This window comes from Scyliorhinus canicula, chromosome 5 (genome assembly GCF_902713615.1).
Source record: "Scyliorhinus canicula chromosome 5, sScyCan1.1, whole genome shotgun sequence".
Taxonomy (NCBI): domain Eukaryota; kingdom Metazoa; phylum Chordata; class Chondrichthyes; order Carcharhiniformes; family Scyliorhinidae; genus Scyliorhinus; species Scyliorhinus canicula.
In genome coordinates, this window is record NC_052150.1 from 166681752 (window position 1) to 166704740 (window position 22989).

General features: G+C 46.6%; 1 protein-coding gene across 7 annotated transcripts in view; it reads right to left on the bottom strand.

Moving 5' to 3' along the window:
- steap2 (STEAP family member 2, metalloreductase) overlaps nucleotides 1-22989 on the bottom strand; it is a 101889-nt gene that overhangs the window by 5582 nt on the left and 73318 nt on the right. For all 7 annotated transcript variants that reach the window (XM_038798020.1, XM_038798014.1, XM_038798019.1 and 4 more), the window contains 2 exons: nucleotides 20380-20907; nucleotides 7001-7165 (listed from right to left, as the gene is read on the bottom strand). In XM_038798020.1, the coding sequence (XP_038653948.1) occupies nucleotides 7001-7165; nucleotides 20380-20907 (693 nt within the window). The remainder of the gene's footprint in view (nucleotides 1-7000; nucleotides 7166-20379; nucleotides 20908-22989) is intronic.

Genomic DNA, 22989 nt, shown 5'->3' on the forward strand with positions numbered 1-22989 from the left:
TGGCCTTCTCCTCCCTGGTGGCCCGGAGATGGATTTTGCTGGGATGGAGGGACTCAGAGCCCCCGAAGTCAGGTGTGTGGGTCAGCGATATGACAGGATTTCTCAGCCTGGAAAAAATTAAGTTCGCATTGAGAGGATCAACTCAGGGGTTCGCCCAGAGATGGCAACCGTTCATCGATTTATGTCAGCTGTAATAGGAGGCATGACAGTGTTAGATAAGGACAGGGAACTCAGTATCCGGGTAATTAGGGAATAGGGTGTGGGCAGTAGGGGACATTGTTTTTAGGATTTTTGCGCGTGTCGGCCCACGTGGTTGTTTAAATGTTAAGGTGCTGAACTGTGAAAATTACAAATGCTTCAATACAATATTTTCTAAAAAAAAAAATGGTGGTGGACAACTCAACTGGAGGAACAGAATCCACAAATATCCCCATCCTCAGTGATGGGGGAACACAACACATCAGTACAAAGGCATTTGCAACAATTTTCAGCCAGAAGTGTTGAGTGGATGATCCACTTCGGCCTCCTCCTGATGTCCCCAGCATTACAAATGAATTCAGCCATTTTGATTCACTCCACGTGATATCAAGAAACTGCTGAAGGCAATGTGGGCACTGTGAGCATCAGGAAACACAGCTAAACAGGCTCGCTATGGGACTTTGTTCCCAAATCGCGCCCATGATCCCTTGTGCCAACAGTTTGAAGGGCTCAAAATATTGGAAATGTTTCTCACTTTTCAATTGTTCCTTTCTCCATTAAATCCTCTATCGCGCAGCTCACCTAAAAAAAAACCTTCAATCCCATAATCCTTGCAAACTACCCTCCCATTTTCAAACTTCCTTTCCTCTCTAAAGTCATTGGGTACAATTTAAGGGAAAAGTTTTGAAGTGTCATTTGTGGCGGGTTTGGCTGGGAGTTTCTCCCCGTCTCTGTTGGCGAATTCCCCACCACTATCTAACCACACTTCGTCACTTTTATGGGCACTGGGAGGTTTCTCCCCAGTCAAGCACACACTCAGAAATGTTTCCATCACCAAGGAGCTGAACCCGCTGGCCAGACTGGCTCCTCAGAGATGGGGCCACCCAATCGAAAGGGTGCCCCGATCACTAAATGAGCTTGAGGGTCCCACACACCTCCCATCCGCTGGCAATGATACCCCCCACACACCAGCCACACCCGTTCGAGTGAGGATGCCCTGCTATGGGGTCGCTCAGGGGCCCCCTTTTCAGGCCATCCATGCTACCTTTCGGGCCCTCCCCTTTCAGGATCCTCATCCATTACTCCCCTCAACCTGTCAGAGGACGCGTCATGCACGCCTTTCACCTCCCTACCCTTCATACCCCCCCCAATGCAATGGCAAGAAGGAAGATCCCAAGTTACAGATCATAGATGTGATGCAACAGCTACTCCTCTGAGCTGGAGCAAGTCTAAAGCTTGGGCTTGCAACCCTAAATGTGCCAACCTAGAAAGGGAAACAAAAGACTGCAGGGTAAGGGAGTCTGAAGACCCACAAGGTGTTTGCTGACCATGTCAGTGAAATGTGATACATGAGCCGAAGGTAAATGTTAGACAGGAAAATATTCACATCAGAGTTGAACTGGAAGAGTTGAAGGGCAAAATTTCAGCTGAAATACCTCTGAAAACACATGATAAACTGAAATCCTCAATGAACCAGGCTGTGCAAGATCTGACCAAACTAAATTTCAGGGACAAGGCAAAGGTACCAGGAGCAAAGAATGACCACAATTCCACAATTGGCTATTCAAAGCGAGAGTTCAAAAAACTCAACCAGATATGCAGGCAAAGCCACAGCCATATGGGCTCAACTAGGGAAGCTGTTCCTTCATAGGGCAATCGGGCAGTCAGGAAGAAAGGATCGCAGGGCTGGGCCACCATGGGAACATGGGGGGTACTAACCACTCGCTGCATCCCCATGCCAACTCCTGGATGATGTGTACTCATTCCTGGGGCAACCTTTGTCCCTATCTGTCTCCTCCACCGACCACCCATAACCAACACCGACTACCGAGGCCGCTGGTCGTGCGGCTGAAGGCTACTGCTAATAGGGAATTGGCAATCGTGGTGAAGTGAGCACTTCACACAAGCCAAGTGGATCCCTGTGGATGGGTGGGCCATGTAGCATGTGGGAGTCATTGCCTAGCATCCCAATCACACCTTGATGCCTGGCACTGTGCTTGAACACTTCAGGAGGCAACACCACACATGCAGCAGCCAACATACAAACATCCAGGGGATGAGACACAGCTCCGGGGACATGTCCACAGCCACAGGGTGGCTGAGTGCCACGGGGAGGGGGAGATAGAATCGTAGAATTTGATTGGTGGAGTTGCAGATAGCGAGACGGACTGTCAGAGAATACAGCAAAATATAGATAGATTGGAGAGTTGGGCAGAGAAATGGCAGATGGCGTTCAATCCAGGCAAATGCGAGGTGATGCATTTTGGAAGATCTAATTCAAGAGCGGACTATATGGTCAATAGAAGAGTCCTGGGGAAAATTGATGTCTAGAGAGATCTGGGAGTTCAGGTCCATTGTACCCTGAAGGTGGCAACGCAGGTTGATAGAGTGGTCAAGAAGGCATACAGCATGCTTGCCTTCATCGGACGGGGTATTGAGTACAAGAGTCAGCAGGTCATGTTACAGTTGTATCGGACTTTGGTTAGGCCACATTTGGAATACTGCGTGCAGTTCTGGTCGGCACATTACCAGAAGGATGTGGATGCTTTAGAGAGGGTGCAGAGGAGGTTCACCAGGATGTTACCTGGTATGGCGGGTGCTAGCTATGAAGAAAGGTTGAGTAGATTAGGATTGTTTTCGTTGGAAAGACGGACGTTGAGGGGAGACCTGATTGAGGTCTACAAAATTATGAGAGGTATGGACAGGGTGGATAGTAACAAGCTTTTTCCAAGAGTGGGGGTGTCAATTACAAGGGTTCACGATTTCAAGGTGAGAGGGGGAAAGTTTAAGGGAGATGTGCGTGGAAAGTTTTTTACGCAGAGGGTGGTGGGTGCCTGGAATGCTTTGCCAGCGGAGGTGGGTACGATAGCATTATTTAAGATGCATCTGGACAGATATATGAACGGGTGGGGAACAGAGAGAAGTAGACCTTGGTAAATAGGCAACAGGTTTAGATAAAGGATCTGGATCGGCGCAGGCTGGGAGGGCCGAAGGGCCTGTTCCTGTGCTGTAATTTTCTTTGTTCTTTGTTCTTCAAATGTACAATGCAGAAGAAGGCTATTCAGCCTTTGGAACGAACACCTACTTAAAACCAAGCTTCCACCCATCCCCGTAAGCCAGTAACCCCACCTAACCTTTTAGACACGAAGAGGCAATTTTAACATGGCCAATCCACCTAACCTGCACCTCTTTGGACTGTGGGAGGAAACCGGAGCACCTGGTCGCATCTATCAGCTCCATCAGCTCCGGGGTGACCTCTTCCACAGGCTCAGGATCAGGCTGGGACCCAGCTGGGTCCAGGAATCCCGTAGAACTCCCGATTGCTGTCTCACCTGGGGGTTCCTGCCTCCACCTGATCTATATCAGCAGCAATTTGGCGCTCATCAGATTGTGCCCCAGAAGTCTGACCACTAACATTTCCCACCAAGGTATGTGTTTCTGCGTTGGTGGTGGGTGGTAATGACAGCTATGATGTGACTACCATGGCGGCATCCTCAGTGCTCTCCTCAGGGTAACAGGATATCCCTCCTGGCCTCCACAGCTTCTAGCAGCCTCCCCAGGTCAGCATCCCCGAATCTTGGGGCCAGTCTCCCCGGCACCATTGTTGTGAGCTGGCTGGAGTTGGTTGAGCAACTGCAGCTTAAGTGCTGCTGGACCTCGTTAGCGGTGGGCTGGCGAGCGCGGTCCTGGCGAATCAGCTGGTCAGCTTTCATTTGCGACGAGAAGCCCATGAGGCCTCATTAAGTGGACCAATTAATGTTAAATAGCTTGCTGGCCTCCATGGGCCGAGCGCCGGGAAGCTCGTGGGGTGACACGGTAGCAGAGTGATTAGCAATGTTGATTTACAGTGCCAGGGACTGGGTTCAATCCCAGCTTGGGACACTATCTGTGCGGAGTCCACACGCTCTCCCCATGTCTGCGTGGGTTTCCTCCGTGTGCTCTAGTTTCCTCCCACAAAGTCCCGAAAGACGTGCTTGTTAGGTGGATTGGACATTCTGAATTCTCCCTCAGTGTACCTGAACAAGCGCCGGAGTGTGGCGACGAGGGGATTTTCAAATTAACTTTATTGCAGTGTTAATATAAGCTACTTGTGAAACTAATAAAGATTATGGTCATGACTCTAAATTCTGCTCGCTACAACACTTATTTTCCAGAGAATCGCGCCCATTGATTTTATCTGGATATCTTTTTTTGGAAAGGTTTGGGAAATAATGCTTGATCACCACTTATCTTGTGAATACTTGGGAGCATATATACATTTTGAGTACTTATCATGTTCATCCTTAGTTTCAATTTGATTTCGAATCATAGAATTTACAGTGCAGAAGGAGGCCACTCGGCCCATCGAGTCTGCACCGGCTCTTGGAAAGAGCACCCAACCAGAGGTCAACACCTCCACCCTATCCCCATAACCCAGTAGCCCCACCCAACATTAAGGGCAATTTTGGACACTAAGGGCAATTTATCATGGCCAATCCACCTAACCTGCACATCTTTGGACTGTGGGAAGAAACCGGAGCACCCGGAGGAAACCCACGCACACACGGGGAGGATGTGCAGACTCCGCACAGACAGTGACCCAAGCCAGAATCGAACCTGGGACCCTGGAGCTGTGAAGCAATTGTGCTATCCACAATGCTACCATGCTGCGCGTGTTGCATAAAGTTTTCACCTCTTTATTAGAATCTACAGCACAAAAGTAGGCCATCAGTGCAACCATGGGCGGGATTCTCCGACCCCCCGCCGGGACGGAGAATCCCTAGGGGGCGGCATGAATCTTGCTCCGCCGCCGGCTGCCGTATTCTTGGTGCAGGTTTTCGGACGGGGCGGGGATCACGCAGCGGCCCCCCTGACAATTCTCTGGGCCCCTATGGGCCAAGTGGCTGTCGGTTCCTGGCCAGTCCCGCCGGCATGGATTGGACATGGTCCCATACGGCGGGACCTGGCTGGTAAGCCGGTTGGTGCGGTCGTCGGCGGGGCATGAGGAGATCTGGCCCGGGTTGGGAGGGGGGGGGGGCACATTGGCCGGCCCACGATTGGGGCCCACTGATCTTCGGGCGGGCCTGTGCCGTGCGTGCACTTCTTCCTTCCGCGCCGGCCTCTGTAGGACTCCGCCATGGACAAGACACCTCCCTGCACATGCGCTGGAATACGCCGGCCAGTCTGCGCATGCACGGAACCATGCCGGTGGTTCTGCGCATGCGCTAACCCGTGCTGGCCCTCTGGCGCCGGCCTAGCCCCCGGAAGTGCAGAGGATTCTACAAATTCCAGTCGGCCCAACGCCGGAGTGGTTCGCGCCGCCTTTTACGCCGGCGTCGGGCCATCGTGGGGATTCGGGAGAATCCCGCTGAGTATGTCAGTATTTATAATCCTGATGAGAATTCTCCCACTTGAATTGCTTCTCTCCATTGTGCTCTGCATCCCTCTCTGCTCTTGTCCTCACGATGCACGAAAGCTCCCCTCAAATGTAGCAATGTGATCAAATGTAGCAAACCCAAATAGCAGGAAGTCTTTCTATCTACCTTTTTGTCTTTAAAATATTTTATAGCCTCATCTGCTGTCTTTTGCATGTTTCTTCAATTCCTCTTTTAATATATTTATGTATTTTATGCTTCAGTCCCAGTGTGTCCCTTCTTTCCTCTGACGGAATTTGTTCAGATGCTTATCTTCTTTTAACATTTTTGCTAATTTCTTTCAATTTTGCTCAGTGTACTTGTTCCATGTTCAGCATTTTGGGAAGAAATTCATTAGTGTGCAGACTTACGTCAATTCCCTGCGGGTAGACAGTATTGTGGGCTACGACTTGCTTGATATTCTTCAATTATATCAGTAATGAATTTCATGTAGATTGTACCGATAGCAGCTCATGGTATACCCCAATCCCAAGGAATTGATATCAGTCTGTACAGCAGCATGAGGTGAACAGATTTCTCTCTATATCTTTAAAGGTATTCCACTTGTCTTGAATTGATGTATTGATAACCAACCAGCCCTAATGTTTTCTTTTAATTTTACTGTAATTGCTCCCTCAATTCCATTTAAAATGATGGTCTTCGATTTTGGTCTAAAGTATTTCCGTATTTCTGACTGCCAGTTTCTTTTAAATCTGACCACTTTGAAGTCACTGAGGTGATATTACTTGTATCCAGCCCCACATATCTGACTCAGTTGTGGGGCGGGATTCTATGGCCCCCATCGAGGTGAGGGCAGGATCATCAAATGCAGCACACATTTCAAAAGTCCATTGACTTCGACGCAACAGTAAAATACTGCTGGAGTAAAATTCCGCCGGGAATTCCAAATCAAGATAAGCATTGCTTTTCTCATAACTTCCTTAAAAGACTGAATCATAGAAGTTACAGTGCAGAAGTGCAGACTGGCTCAAGAAACAATTGTGCATTTCATCTATCAACTCTGACTCCAAACTACTTGGTATTTCTGAGTTCGTTTTAGGTTCATTCAGCTCTTGCTAAATAATCATTAAAATAGTTTGTCTGTTGTCATGTCCTTTTTAAAAATTTTTTTTAGAGTACCCAATTCATTTTTTCCAATTAAGGGGCAATTTAGCTTGGCCAATCCACCTAGCCTGCACATCTTTGGGCTGTGGGGGCGAAACCCACGCAAACACGGGGAGAATGTGCAAACTCCACATGGACAGTGACCCAGAGCCGGGATTAAACCTGGGACCTTGGCACCGTGAGGCAGCAGTGCTAACGACTGTGCCACCATGGTGCCCCTTCACGTTCTTTTTTAATACAAAAAGTTACTCATCATTAAAAAATGAAAAGAAAGAGAAACATACATGAATAAAGCTGAACTCTCTCCAATTCAGAGAACTGCTGACTGAAGGGATTGATGTAACTGCTAACAATGAGAGTAGACCCAGGCTCATAACTCCAAAGGAGATATACATTTCCATTCTCCACACCTCCTCCTCATTCCAGGAATTTTCAATGTTGACATGAACCTATGAAATGACCACAATTAATGCATCATATCGAATTCAGGCATTTGTGTTCAAGCCACCCAACTTAAACATTGTTTAATAATTCATAAAACTTATGAGACAAAAATCGTAACTTAGCTTCAAACTTGGAATTAAATCAATGCTAAAATCATTAATTAGAATTTTTTAAAAACACAAACAAAATATTGTGCCTGACACAATGGGAATAATACTTTAGTTCAGATCAACAGGGAAACAGATATCGCATCTGAGTCACTGTGTCTTCCTACTTTACTGCACTTTAAAGTAAATTTATAGATGTGGGGCGGGATTCTCCGCCGGCGGGATGCTCCAATAGGATTTCCCAACTGCGTGGGGCTGCCCCACAATGGGAAATCCTATTGACCAGCCGGCGCAACAGAGCATCCCGTCGGCGTGGTGAGGCAGAAATGTGGCATGGTGGGGTGGAGCATCCCCCCCCGCCCCCCGAGATATTTCTAAAGAATGTGATCACGTGTTGTATAAGTGCAAGTCTTTTTCAGAACATAAAACATTTGATTTGAAATGATGGTTGGGATTCTCCAGCCGTTCGCTGGTGGCAGGGTTCTATGTTCCCATCACTTGCCAATGGGATTTCCCATTGTAACCACCCAATGTCGCCGGGAATCCCACTGGCGTGGTGCGCTGCGGCAGGAAAAGTAGATCGCAACAACCAGTGAATTCCGGTTGATGTCTCCCGCAGGTACATATTTGTTGCTAACTATATCCGAGGTAAAACAGATGTCTGGTAACATGGCTCACAAAATTCAGATTCACAGCGCCACATTTGTTTGCACCATTGGTGATATTTTGGATACAAAATGACAACCTCTGCACATTTCAGGTATACCTCGTTAGTGTGGGCATTAGGACTGTTCACTTGAAATATGCAGAGTTGGCATCAGTAAGTGTGTAATGCTGATTTGATGTTAGTGGTGCAGTTTTCAATCTCTACATTTTAGCTAACACCTTCTCTTAAACATGCATGTCTAAGTATGCATTCAGCAGCAGGAGGGACCCCCAACTACCCTATCACTGCTATTTAAAGAGATCATCAACTACGTTAGGGGTGGTTGCAGGTGGATTACTTCTGGATACTGCTTAGTTTATAGAAGTGCTGTGAGTTTACGACTGCTAATCAATGTTGGTGAAGTCTACAAGTTGTTGCATTGAATGGTGTACTCTACTTCTCACTTCAGTGGTTCTGCTCAAACCACTTGCTCTCATTCATAGATTCTCAAGTTACAATCATCCTTGGCCTGCAGCATAATAACAAGATTGAGCAGAGGCAGAACAAGTTGCTTGAAGAGGGAGGAGGACGGGGATAAAGGACTCTCAGCAGGAGGCCCTCTACCCAGTGTCGTCAGGGAGTAATTCTTTCATGTCAATCTCAGCAAAGCGCAGCATGTGCAATTTCTCCATTTTACAAAGGGCATGTTCTGTTTTTAAAAAAATGTATTTTGTTACAAACATGTTTCAAAACAGGTTACAACACATAAACACTCCCGGAAACATACTTCCCAGCAATCAACTATACAGTGTACAAATGTTCCTCTTTTTCACCTTCCTCCCCCCTTCCCCTCGCGACAAACATCCCCCAGCTTTTCCCAAACCCCTCTGCAGAGCTGCTCAACTCATATTTTATCTTCTCCAAACACAGGAAGTTGTACAGGTCACCCAACCAAGCCGCTACCCGCTGGTGGCGATGCCGATCGCCACTGCAGTAAGGTTTGCTGCAATGCAATCAGAGAGGTGAAGGCCACGACATTGGCCTTCCTCTTCTCCATGAGCTCCGGCTTCTCTGAAACCCCAAATATCGCCACCAAAGGGTCCGGGTCCACCTCCTCCTCTATTATCCACGCCAAGGCTCGAACATACCCGCCCAGAATCTTCCCAATTTTTCGCAACCACAAAACATGTGCGCATGTTTCGCTGGCCCCCGCCCACATCTCTCACACTCATCTGCTACCTCCTGGAAGAACCCACTCATTCTCGCCCGAGTCATATGCAGCCAGAGCACCACCTTACACTGTAGCAGGCTGATCCTTGAACAGGAGGAGGTCCCGTTTACCCTTCGCAGTGCCTCACTCCATACTCACCAATTGATCTCCCCTCCCAACTCCCCTTCCCATTTCACCCTGATCTTCACCACCCGCTCGCCTCCCTGCTCCCCCAGCCACTTGTACGTAACCTCAATTCTTCCCTCCCCTTCCATATCCGGAAGCAGCAGTCGCTCCAGCAGGGTGTATCCCTGCAACCTAGTGAAATTCCTCCAGACCTTTTGCGCAAAGTCCCTAATCTGCAGATACCTCAACTCCCTCCCCCTCAGCAGCTCTACCCTTTCCCTTAGCTCAGTGTTCTTCAAACTCGGGGGCGCTACCCGCGGGTGGGTCGCAGGCGGGTGTCGGGAGAGTCGCGGAGCTGTCCTTCGTGGCGCTCCCCATCGTGCAAATCCCCACGCAGCAGCCGGCTTTTAATAACGCCGGCTGCAAGCGGCCTTTAAAATAGCCGCGAACATGTAAAAGAAATTTGGCCGCATTGCGCATGTGCGCCGATGATCGGGCGCGTATGCGCAGTGCGGCCGCTATTTTTTTTGAACGGTCGCAGCTTTTTGTTTTACAAGTTCGGGGGTTTTTTATTCATTTTATTCATTGATTTTATTCATTTAATTTTTATTATACAAGTTCGGGGGGGGGGGGGGGGGGTTGATTAATTTTCTTCATTTATTTTATTCTTTTTTTTCATTTATTTTATTCATTTTATTATTTATTTTTAACAAGTTCGGGGGGATTTTATTTAATAAAATTTTACAAAAATGCAAAAAAAATGCAGAACTTTGGATAGATGGAGACTCCATACTTTCCGACACCGGAAGGATTCACCTTCATCCAACAGGTTCCATTGGAGAGCGTGTACGAGGGCCAAAGGGACCCAAAACCATTTCCTCCATTTTTATCAGCAGCAAACAAGGTAAGAGAAAATGGTGGGTTACTCAGGACGGCCGGCGTGGGTCGCGAAGGTCAGCCGGTGTGGGTCGCGAAGGTTGGCCGGTTGATAAAAATGGGTCCCCGGAAAAAAAGTTTGATGAACACTGCCGTAGCTCCTCCAGACTGGCAAACACTTCCGCCAAATACAGATCCCTCACCTTGGCCAACCCCATTTCCCTCCACCTTCTGTATATACTATCCATCACCCCACCCCGGCTCAAACCCTCAATTCTCACACAGCTGCGTTAATATCAACATCCCATTCACCCTAAAATCCTCAACTGATTCCATATCTCCACCATGGACTGCACCACTGGGCTCACTGAATATCTACTCGGAGCCATTGGCAATGCTACCGTCACCATAACCCTCAAACTAGACCCCTTACAAGATTCCTTCTCCATCCTAACCGACTCTACCTCTTCTCCTTCCCATCACCGCCGCACCTTGCCCACATTCGCCGCCCAATGATAAATGAAGCAAGTTCGGCAACGCCAACCCCCCACTGCACGGGCAGCTCGGTAGCACAGTGTTTAGCACAGTTGCTTCACAGCTCCAGGGTCCCAGGTTCGATACCCGGCTTGGGTCACTGTCTGTGTGGAGTCTGCATGTTCTCCCGTGTCTGCGTGGTTTTCTTCCGGGTGCCCCGGTTTCCTCCCACAGTCTAAAGATGTGCAGGTTAGGTGGATTGGCCATGCTAAATTGCCCTTAGTGTCCAAAAACAAAAGGTGCGGTTACAGGGATAGGGTGGAGGCGTGGGCTTAAGTGGCGTGCTCTTTCCAAGGGCCAGTGCAGACTCAGTGGGCCGAATGGCCTCCTTCTGCACTGTAAATTCTATGATTCTATGCTGCCTCTGTAGCAGGGCCCTCCCGACCCTTGGCACCTTCGCCGCCCATACAAAGTCTGATATGATAGTGTCCAATTTCCAAAAAAGGGCCTTTGGTATAAAGATCGGGAGAGCCCGAAAATTAAGCAAGAACCTCGGCAGAATATTAATTTTCACTACTTGGACCCTCCGCGCCAAAGTCACCTGCAGTGTATCCCACCTCTTAAGATCCTCCCTGGCTTCCTCCACCAGCTTTGTTAAGATCCACTTATGGAGTCCCGTCCATTCTCTCGCCACCTGAATCCCCAAATACCTAAACCTATCCCTTGCTACCGTAAATGCCATCCCCCTAAATGTGCTGGCTGTCCTGCCTCATTCACCAGGAAACCCTCGCTTTTTCCCACATTCAGTTTATACCCCGAGAACCCTCCAAACCTTCCCAGCAGGCCCATAATCCTTCCCATACTCTCCAGCAGATCCGAAGGGCATGTTCAGTAATATCTATCAATTGTTGTGAAGGTGACGCAGGTCATGAACCTCTTTGCATCGGGATGCTTCTAGGCTAATATTTCTAACATCCCACAGGTCTCTGTCCACAATCTGTGGACCAAGAAAAGGGGAATGTGTTACATATTTTCTGGTCAGAGTGAGGGCAGGTGGAATATGCACACGGCTTTGTGCATATGGTTTGCCCATGGCGTTGCACGCTATCAATTGCACAAAGGTTGCTTTGTGTTATAAATATGGAGTTCATAAGATTGCTATGCCTTGGATTATTTTTCAATTCGGCTAAAAGGAATGGAGTCATGTGATCGATTGTGAGGTCTGCCTAAAAACAGGCCTGGGTGCTAATGATTAAATGGAGGCCCGAAGGTCTGAGGATACCTCTTGGATACCATACTTGGATACAACGGTAGCAGCATCTGTGTTTACAGTGGTTAGACTGCTGGTCTCTGGATTCCCAGGTATGTATTGAGGATATTGGGTTTTAAGCATTTTTGCTTTAATCTGTCCCTTCACTTCCAAGATAAAAGAGAATTGCGGTCACAAGGATAGCTGATCAGTATTTCTACTTGGATACGAGGCCCATATGATTTATGTTGCCACTGAGATGGGCTTTGAGAGGGTAAGTGTTTCTAAAGATATTTCTGAAATGCACAGACAAAGGCAGAAGCTGACGTCTGCCAGGATCGGGAGAGCAGATGGATGCCAAAAGTCCTTGTTGTTCACTACACCAGAATGTGGGTGGTAGCTCACGCTTGGATTGAAAGGACCAAATCTGTGATGATTTGAAACAAGGCTAGAATATTCACCTTGCTTGCACTAGAGGGAGAATCACCAGATTAAACCCTTACCATTGAAAGACAGTTTTGCGGATAAAAGTTACCAAGCTGAGAAAGTAACAAAATAGATGCAAATCCTTGGGAGCCAAGAATCACTTTGGACTGGGTCCAGGAAAAATCAAAACATTACTTAAGGGACATAGAAAGCATACCTATGAAGTGTGTTTTTGAGTTGTGTTACAAGTAAATGCCTACAGTGCAGAAGGAGGCCATTCAGCCCATTGGGTTGCACCGGCCCACCGAAAGAGCACCCTACCCGAGCTCAACCCCGCCCAACCTTCGTACTCTAAGGGGCAATTTAACATGGCCAATCCACCTGAACTGCACATCTTTGGACTGAATCTTTGGCATGTAAAAGAGAGAGAAGGTGCTTCCAACTTGAGGTAACTTCACACAACTTGTTCAAAATATTAAAATAGGAAGACAGCTGCCAGGTGGGGCTTCTGGAGTGGAAACGTAACTTGCAAGATGCCCTGTATCTGCAGAAATAATGACCGTAATATGACATCTGTGGGATGGGGAGATTTAAAAGCTTACTGGAGAGTTGGTCTCTGGTCTGCTGGCAGAGGCACTTTCTTCTGCTGGCTGTGCTTCAGACATCACTGGAGGTACGCCTGCTGACAGGAAAATTCCAGTGGACATGGGTGAGGGCCCTTAAGTAATAATGATAAATTGGGGCAAAATTAAGAGTCAATCGGATTAATTAAGGAAAACAACATGATTTTTTTTTTTTTTATTAAGGGCAAATTGTTTTTAATTAACTTGCTTGACCTTTTTGATGAAGTAAAAGAGGGCTGATAAGTGTAATGCTCATAATGGTGTACAATGCTCAATCTCTTCCAAAAGGCTTTTGTTATTGGCACAGAATCAACAGATTAAAAGGGACAGTAGCAGCACTGATATGAAATTTATTGACGGACAAGAAATAAAATAGTGGCGAATAGTTTATTTTTGGTCTGGAGGCAAGTAGACATTAGGGCTCCCCAGTGTCGAGAGCCCTACTTTTCGGGATAAATATTAATGACCTAGGCTTGGGTGTTCAGGGCACTATTTCAAAATTTGCTGTGGCTCAAAATTTTAAAGTATTGAGAGGAGGAAGGTGATGACTGTCAAAAGGACTTAGACTGTGGAATGTGCAGAGAAGTGCAGTGATTTATTTTGGTGTGCTGAATGGGGTGGGGCAATATAAAATAAAGGGTACATTCTAAGGGGGAAACAGAAGCAGAGGAACCCATTTGAGCGTGGGAAGACAAGTTGAGAATGGTTAATAAAGCACACAGGAACCGGAAGTTTATATGTATGGGCAAAGAGAACAAAAACAAGGAATTGTAGTAAACCTGCATAAAACACTAGTTGGCCTCAATTAGAGTATTGTGTCAAGTTCTGAGCACCGCACTTAAGGAAAGAAAGCGTTTAGTTAGGGTGCAGAGAAGATTCAGAAGAATGGTTCCAGAGATGATGAACTTCAGTTAGGTGATAGATTGGAGAAGTTAGGATGGTTTTTCTTGGAGATGAGAAGGTTGACAGGAGATTTGCTAAAGAAGTTCAAAATCTTGGGGTCTGGACAGGGTGAAACTGTTCCCATTGGTGAAAGGATTGAGAAACAGAGGGCACAGATAAGGTCATTTGCAAAAATTGTGATATGAGGAAAAGCCTTTTCATGCAGGGCTATCGGGAAAAGCTAGCTGAAATGTATTAGGGCCTTCTGTGCTGTATCCGTTCTATAATTCTAATAGAACCGGCCACCACCACACTCTCATGTAGTGCATTCCAAACCTTAATCTCACTCTGCATAAAAAAGTTTCCACTCGTATTACTTTTGCTCTATATGCCACCCAGGCATTGTCTTCTTCCAGACCCTTTCATCAGGCAGAAGGTACAGAAGTTTGAAGACTCGCACATCCAGACAGAGGAACAGCTTCTTCCCCACAGCAACAAGACTCCTCAACGACTCCCCCTCGGACTGATCTGTTCCCTGTAAGAACACTATTCACGACGCCCTATGCTGCTCTTGCTGATGTATTTGCTTTGTTTGGCCCCTTGTTCCACACTGTAACCAAACACTGTTTTGTTGATGTACCATTTGTCAATGTTCTCTGTTGATTATTCTCGTGTCTACTATGTACATAGGGTGTACGTTCCCTCGGCCGCAGAAAAATACTTTTCACTGTACTTGGGTACATGTGACAATAAATCAAATCAAAGTCTTTTACTTATTACTTTAAATCTGTGCCCTGTTGTTCTTCATCCTTTCACGAGCGTGACTTATTTAGCTTTAACACTACCCTGCCACTTTAGGAAAGATAGCTGTTCCCTCTGCCCCAATGAGCCTTTTCGAAAATGGTTTGGAGGTGGAATGTGCCAACAAACCGGTTCACTGGCTGGTGGCGGGAACCCCTGGGCCTGGCCTCGCTGCAACTTACCCCATTGGCATTGTGCATCTGGCCGCATACATCAGGAACCAGCTGATTAAAACGCAACACTTCTCTTTGACACATTTACTTGAATGAAGGAAAACAAACCATTAAAATGACATAATTGTGGGGGGCACATGATGTGAGCGCAGGAGGGGTTGTGTTTTCATGAGCTCCACCGCTGCTCATCTTTGAATCCAACTTTTTATCCTTATGCACATTTCTTTTTGGTCTTTTCTTGGTTTATATAGTGTTAACTATATCCCAAAAATTGTTGTTCAGTATTTCTGCACAATGGAGCCAAGTTAGAATGTTTAAATTCTTGCTTGTTTGTTGCTGCTGGAAGGAGTTGAGGTGGAGCCCTGCCTTTAGTGGTACAGTTGCTTTTCAGGGGGCTCCCGTCCTGATGGTGCGGTGTGCATCAACAGATGATGGTTGCCAATAAAGATGCTGCCCTGGCTGAAGATCTCGGCTCTGAGGTACAAGTCGTCGGAGCCCAATTCCAAGAGTTGCACAGTGTTTTTATGGATGTACTGGAGGAGCACAAGGACATTCCTGCATTAGAGAATTTGATGGAGCACACCTAATCTTGTCTTTGAGCCCTGGGGTTGGTGTGGCCAGCCAACTCGTGGACCAGTGTTGTCCAGTTCCAGATGTCCATCATGAGGGGTTGGTCGGGTCATCATCCCGTGGCCACAGCCTGGGTTGTTGGCCACCTGGGCTCTGGTGAGATGGAATGGTATAAGTAATGGTGTCTCATGCTTTGATCGTTGGAATCCTTGAGAGATCCTGAAACGTGCTCATTGATCCTGATCCTGCCTCATTCTTCACCTTGGCTTTCTTTGTGTGCCTGTGACGAAGTCTTTATCCTGAGGACTGCCTCGCATTTTTGCATCTCGGTTGTTATCCTGGACTTTGCTCCCTGTTGATCATATTGTTGTTTGCTTGATGTTGTCATTGGTTCCACCATTTACAGAGAAGTAAATAATGTGGGTGTGTTAGTCGTATCGTTGAGTATCTTGATTTAACAACTTTATATCATGTTAAGCCGAATGTAGAATGTGGGATTTGTGCAGATCTTTATCCTAATTTTGAAGGAAGATGAGCAGAGCGTAAGTGGGGGAGAGGGGTGGAGTGTTGGAGTTGGTGGGGTTAGTTTGTCTCGCTGTGATTAAGGAAGATTCCCCCCATCCTCCAGGCTTTTTTCTTTTCTTGCTTTTTCTCTTTTCATTTGGATCAGAGCATCTATGTTTTTTTCTTTTAAGTAGCCCTACCCCTTTGTTCTATGTGGTCCTGGTTGTCGGGATGGGTCCCCGGTGCTGGGAGGAGGTAAGCTGACCCTCCCTCCCAGGGTTCCCTCACCCGCACCTTTTGGAGGTGCCCTGAAGGCCCCATCTTCTCTGATATGGGTTTCCCCCATTCCGGCAGGGATCTGATGATATCCTTCTTAACCTTGGGCCTTTTGCGTTGTGGGTATCAGTGTAATTCCTGTTATTTTTCTTTGAAGCAATGGGTATTATGTAACTTAATTGTTGACTGAATCTTGCTTTGGTGCAGAAAGATCTTGTATCCATGGAATAAACACATGAGGGATGATATCCCCAATTCATCAGGTCTCATTTTCTCTTATGTTTGCAATGACTTCTGATATGTGCTACACCTGTTTTACATTGATATCTACAGCTTTTTTTCTCTTTTGTTTTAATGCGTTAATTGTTAAAAGTTGAAATTTTTTTTTAAAGTTAAAATTTCCACTTTCATCACATGGACAGCAATCTGAGTGAATAGCCTGAACGTTATTCAATCGATTGAAAGAGTGTAATTGGTCAAGTTCTGTAACAGTCAGGTGTTCCTTTCAATCCTTCAAGTTTACTGCCCAAGTGGTGAAGACATCTGAAGACAAATATTTGACAGATACGGTCTATAAACAAATATTTAGAATGCATGGGATGTAATATTTCTACAATGCAATATTGCACAATACTCCAGGTGCGGTCTTGCCAATGACTTGTATAATTGCAACAACACTTCCTTACCTTTATACTCAATTCCTTTTGCTGTAAATGCCAACATTCCATTTGCTTTCCTTATTATCTGCTGCACCTGCATGCTCGTTTTCTGTAACTCATGCACGAGGACACCCAGATCCCTCTGCATGGAGCAGCCCAAAGTCTATCCCCATTTAGATAAGTTGCCTTTCCATTTTTTTGCCCAAAATGCATGACCTCACACTTATGTTAAACTCCACCTGCCACATTTTGGCCCACTCTCCTATCCTATCTACATCCATTTGTAAGGTTCTTATTTCCTCATTGCAACTTACTGTCCCACCGATTTTTGTGCCACCTTCGATATGTTGCAAAATATTCAGTCTGCTTGATACCTCCTTCTGCAACAATGGAACAATGTTGGACCAGGTTATTGGGATTTCTCCCAATGGTTCAGGAGTTTTAGTTTTACCTACATATTCCACATTAGCATGTTCAAATCTACATTAAGAGAGCTGTTGCATGACTTAGTGAGTAAATACATAGCCTGGTATAGCCAAACTACATGGACATGGAAATAAGAACAGAGGACATTGAAAAATCTCAGCAGGTCTGTCAGCATTTATTAGGAGAGAAACAGAGTTCACCTTATTGAGTCCTCATATTCTTCTTCAGTGTCATAACCCCCACGAGAACCAAGGGGAAACCATCATTGATCTCCCCATGAGACTTGGGGAGTATGAGCCACCAGCAGGGGCTCATTAAGTACTAATATAAAAGCTGGCCCAAAGCAGAGCCTGGTATGATTAGTTCGCCCAGCAAGGACTGAGCGCGCTATGCTTCTTTGAGCAGAACTCTGTAAATAGGTAATAAATTAATGTTCATTTACCACCGGTGTTCTCAAGTTACTAAAGTCAGTCTAAGCACAAAAGACTCCCTCAAGTTACTAAAGTTAGTCTAAGTATTCGGAATTGAAAGCTTAACTCTGGGTGTACTTCTCCGGCGGCGTCCGCCTGGCAACTGAAGAATTACGCCCAAGGCCGATTATCCCCGTCTTGCCCGTGGCCTACTTGCGGCGGGTGGGGCGGAAGAATCCAGCCCTCTGTTTCTCTCCTAATAGATGCTGGCTGACCTGCTGAGTTTTTCCAGCATCCTTTGTTCTTGTTTCAGATTCCAGCAACCACAGTATTTTTCTTTTTTTGGACAAGGAAATTTCTAGTTTTGCATCTGCTCTGCACTGTGCTCACAGACTTCAGCTGGATGACAATACAGGCACCACCGTCCACCTGCACAGTAACTTTATCGCAGTGTAATGTAAGCATACTTGTGACACTAATTTTTTACCTTTAAAAATCTTTATTATTGTCACAAGTAGGCTACCATTAGCACTGCAATGAAGCTACTGTGAAAAGCCCCTAGTCGCCACATTCCGGCGCCTGTTCGGATACACTGAGGGAGAATTCAGAATGTCCAAATTATCTATCAGCACGTCTTTCGGGACTTGAGGGAGGAAGCCAGAGCACCCGGAGGAAACACACGCAGACACTGGAAGAACGTGCAGACGATGCACAGACGGTGACCCAAGCCGGGAATCAAACCTGGGTACTTGTGACAGTAATAAAAGATTATTACTATTGTGAATGGGGCTCACAGGAAATATCCCAAGTTCTTATTTATGATTGTTATTCAGTCATGTCTGCTAAAAAGTGCCACGGTGGGGATGATAGTTGAGCAGATGAATGATCTCAGCTGTAATAGTTTCTATGGTTAAAAATATACACAGTCAGGGCGGCACGGTGGCGCAGTGGTTAGCACTGGGACTATGGCGCTGAGAACCCTGGTTCAAATCCCGGCCCTGCGTCATTGTCCGTGTGGAGTTTGCACATTCTCCCCATATTTGTGTGGGTTTCTCCCCCACAACCTAAAGATTGGGGCAGCATGGTGGTTAGCACAAATGCTTCACAGCTCCAGGGTCCCAGGTTCGATTACTGGCTTGGGTCACTGTCTGTGCGGAGACTGCACGTTCTTCCCGTGTGTGCGTGGATTTCCTCCGGGTGCTCCGGTTTCCTCCCACGGTCCAAAGATGTGCAGGTTAGTGGATTGGCCATGCTAAATTGCCCTTAGTTTTGGGTGGGGTTGCTGGGTTATGGGGATAGGGTGGAGGTGTGGACTTGGGTAAGGTGCTCTTTTCAAGAGCCGGTGCAGACTCAATGGGCTGAATGGCCCCCTTCTGCACTGTAAATTCTGATTCTATGATGTGCAGGAAAGGTAGATTGGCCATGCTAAATTGTCCCTTCAATTGGAAAAAATGAATTGGGTACTTTAGATTTATTTTTTAATAAATAAACATAGTCTAGGATATATCTTTCCAAACTGAAGTCCATGAAGGCACCAGATTTGCAATTGCCTGGGCCAATTCTTTGAGAACATACTGTCCAAGGATATCGCATGTCATACTTTTCCCTGCATTTGTTGGCTTGGTTATTTATTTTACTGCACTGGCACAAGTAAGATCTCAGGATAATTTGTACATCTGATTTTTCTGGTTGAGGTGCTTGGAGAACAAAGTGTTCCCAAGGTGTAAAGGTCACGAATGGATGGGATCCAGGTTGTTGGGTCCCTCCATTCATTTGACACAATCCTCTGATTTCTCCTGTGAAATGAAGTTGGAAACTGGGATCACTTCCTTTCGTGCAGGTAGGTGGAGGTATTAAATGATGGGAGGGAAAGTGATCCCAGTTGCCCACTTCATTTTCTCCTACTTTAGCTGGGTGACCCAATGCAGAGGCATTGTTAACCTGCTTCCAGGCTCTGCTCACTGGTGGATATGCAGGGAGGAGTCCCAAGAGGAAACTGAAGCTGTAAGTTAGGCTTCTTTATTTTTGGCACCACTTCACCCCAGTCATCCCCTGAACTTTCAGATCAATTTGAGACCTGCTTGCCACAGAATCACAGTTGAAATAAGAGGCCATTTCAGTCATCACATCACCACTAAGGATCTGAATGAGCTCTTCTGCCTTCTCCCCATAACCCTTCAGCTTGTTTTTTTTTCAAATAATTACTTAATTCCCTCTCAAATTCATCGATTGAACCCGCCACCACTGCACTCTCAGGCAGTGCATTCCAGATCCGAACCACTCGCTGCAGACGGTTTTGTCTCAAATCATTTTTGCTTCTTTTGACAATTACTTTTAATCAGTGCCCTCTCTATCCTTTCACGAGTAGCAAAAGTGTTTCCTGTTCTGTCCAGACCCCTCCAATCTGCAGCCAGGAAGACCTGATCACACAGGGTTCAGGGTTACAGTCCTGAAAGAGAACTGAAACCACTCTTTGCTTTCCTGGGTCTAATGGGAGAGTGGAACAGGCTGGGCAGAAGGGGAAAGCAGAAATCTGCTCAGGTATTTTCACCAGTCCACCTTACTATGTGTTGTGAAAATTAGTTCAAACCAGTGGTAACAATGCCCTGGGAATTGGACAATTGCCCAGCCATGTTGACCACAGCAGATGCATGGCCCTGTGCCAGGGTGAAAAGGGGAACAAAATTAGCTGGGTAACATAATCTCAGGAAATAGAAGGAAGAAATAAGGTCAACAACAGAGGCATTTGAAAAGAAGAGAGGCTCAAATCTTTTGTTTTACCTGCTGATAAGCCATGTTGAGGAAGAAGTACCGTTCTGAGCGTCGCATTGGAAGGCAGAGACTGTAGACTGTGTGAACAGATGCAAAGAAGAAACTTAAAAGCCCCAGCTGCTTGCGGCACTGCAGCCAATTTTCCAACCAGGCAGGGAATCGACGATATTTAGTTCCAGAATTCAGCTGAAAAGCAGATGCTAGCAATCCTGCTAGGTACACGAGTGAGAGGAGGGTAATAGCAACTACAGGCAAGGTCTTGTTCACAATTTCAATTGGAATTTTATAGAAGTCACTCTGCTTGTTCTTCACATAGGGGTGAACAATGTCTCGGATGAATGAATATATATAGAAGAATATGGATAAGCCAATTGCCACAAGCACCGGGCCTTTCCAGAGGGTAAAGAGATGCAGGGGCATGTTTTCTATCTCCTTTGCCGAATCCAGGGTTCCCATGTCAATTGGGATAAAGTCCAGCTGCCGAGTAAGTTCAATTATCTGTTGCCGGGCTTCCACCACATTGCTGCAAATGTATATCTGATGGACAACAGACAACAAAGCAAGTTTCAGCAAAGCCCAAACTGTTTCCCATTGAAGGCAGCATTTTTTAATGCATTATCAAACAGCTTTCTTTTCGTGCTGACCTCCTACAAGCTGAAATATTCTCCCATTACATGCAATGAATTAAATTCCCGTAACACAGCTGATCTAGTCACTTTGCCATTTAACACCCCCTCAGGCAAAACATAAAAGAAGTGAAAACAGGTGAGGCACTTTTATGTATTTGTAAAATTAAGAGTAGATTATGTTCCACTTTCTATTAGTGAGGACGTGTGATCGGAAAGAGGGGCCTAGCATTAGGAAATGGTGCAGAATTTGTTTGACAAAAGGCCGACCTGAAAAATTGACTGTTTCTCTCTCCACACTTGTTGCCTCAGTACTTCCAGCATCCGCACTAAATTGCTTTTGTGGAGAGTTTACCTGTTGTATTTTGGGCTGGCTTGAGATGAAGTGTCAATATGTACCAACAAAATTCAGCAATCAAGTATCATTGTTTCCATCCCATTCCAGAAGTTGTGAACAATGTAGGTTAACATATCAGTGTGGTACTTAAAGCATGTAAGAGTGTCATCCCAGGTGACTGAGCAAAACTACCCAGACTGATGGTGTTCCCCTGACCGTTTAGCTCAATGCCCAAGCTGAAACAGTCAGTGAAAAATAGGAAGGCAAAAGTACCACGGGGTTTATATCTGACTGGGGAATTAGTAAATGCAAAGGACATGAACATGCTACTCCACAGCCCCCGCTGCAGTGAACATAAGGAAAATAGGAACTGATGAAGGTGCGTCTGGGGATCTGGGGCATTTGGGAAGGCATTTCTTGAATTTGATTTTGGTGAACCTCAACAGTCTGGTGTGTGTTATTTCACGGATGCCGAGTTCACCTTGGGACCAAAACCAAATTCTTCTTGTCAAGATAAAAGTTATTGGACCGTTGGGTAATCTGCGGCAGAATATGCACATTATCTTAGTTTGGCCGGGTTGCCCTAATTATCAAACCATTGTCCTTCTGGCCTTCTGATGAGCTGCCTACTCTATTTGGCAAGACAGCGACAGGCCTCAGCATGGTTACTGCCTGCCTTTGCCACTGACTCCTTCATGTACTGCCTCCCTCTGAAGGTGCTCAGAACCACTGATTGCACACCAAGCTCTCCTCCTGCCCTATAGGACTTTAGCATTTAAAAATAGTGTTGTGAGAGTGACAGAATTCAGATGTGGGGTTGGCACCTGGAATTCATGCAGGTATTGGGTTCCCGGCCTCGATTTAAAGTTTAGCTCCAAAAAACAAATGATCTGGCCAATAGTACACTGCTGTTTGTGGGATCCTGCGGTGTGCAAACTGGGCGAGCTATTTCTTAGATTATGATATTGACTACATTTCAAAATTACTCATTTGGCTGTAATAATAGATTGAGGCAAGGTGTGGGAGGAATGATAGGCGGAATTCTCTGATAATGGGGCTATGTTCCCACGCCTGCGAGAAAACGGGTGCGAATCACTCTGGACTTTCCTGGAGAAAGTCCAGAGTGATTCTCCGTTTTGAAGGGGGCTAGCAGGGCCCCGGAGTATAGTCCACACATCTCCGGCTGCTGATATGGGGCCCTGCACTTCCAGCTGCAGGTCCGTACAACATGGCGGACCCACACAGCGGTCTGGCCCTGACAATATAGCCCCCCCCCCCCCCCCCCCCCCCCCGCCAAAGATTGCGCTGCACGCGCCTGTCAATTGGTGGCCCCCAATCATGAGCCAGGCTGCCCAGAAGGCCCCCCACAGATCCCCCCGCCCCCCACCAGAGTGGCCCGTGCTCCCGCCGGGTGGAACCACGAGTGAACCACGGTGGCGGGAACTCGGCCAGTAGCCAGCAGAGAATCGCCACAGGGGCCTCTTTCAACGGCCCTCGATCGGCGGTGCATCGACCGCTCGATTCCCGAGAATCGCAGGAAGGCGTCGGACCCAATTGCGAGTCTGACGCCTCATTCTCCGCCCCCGTGCCGAGCGTGATTGCAGCGCAGAGGCTCGGAGAATCCCGGCCAATATCGGTTATAAAGACCATAGCTAG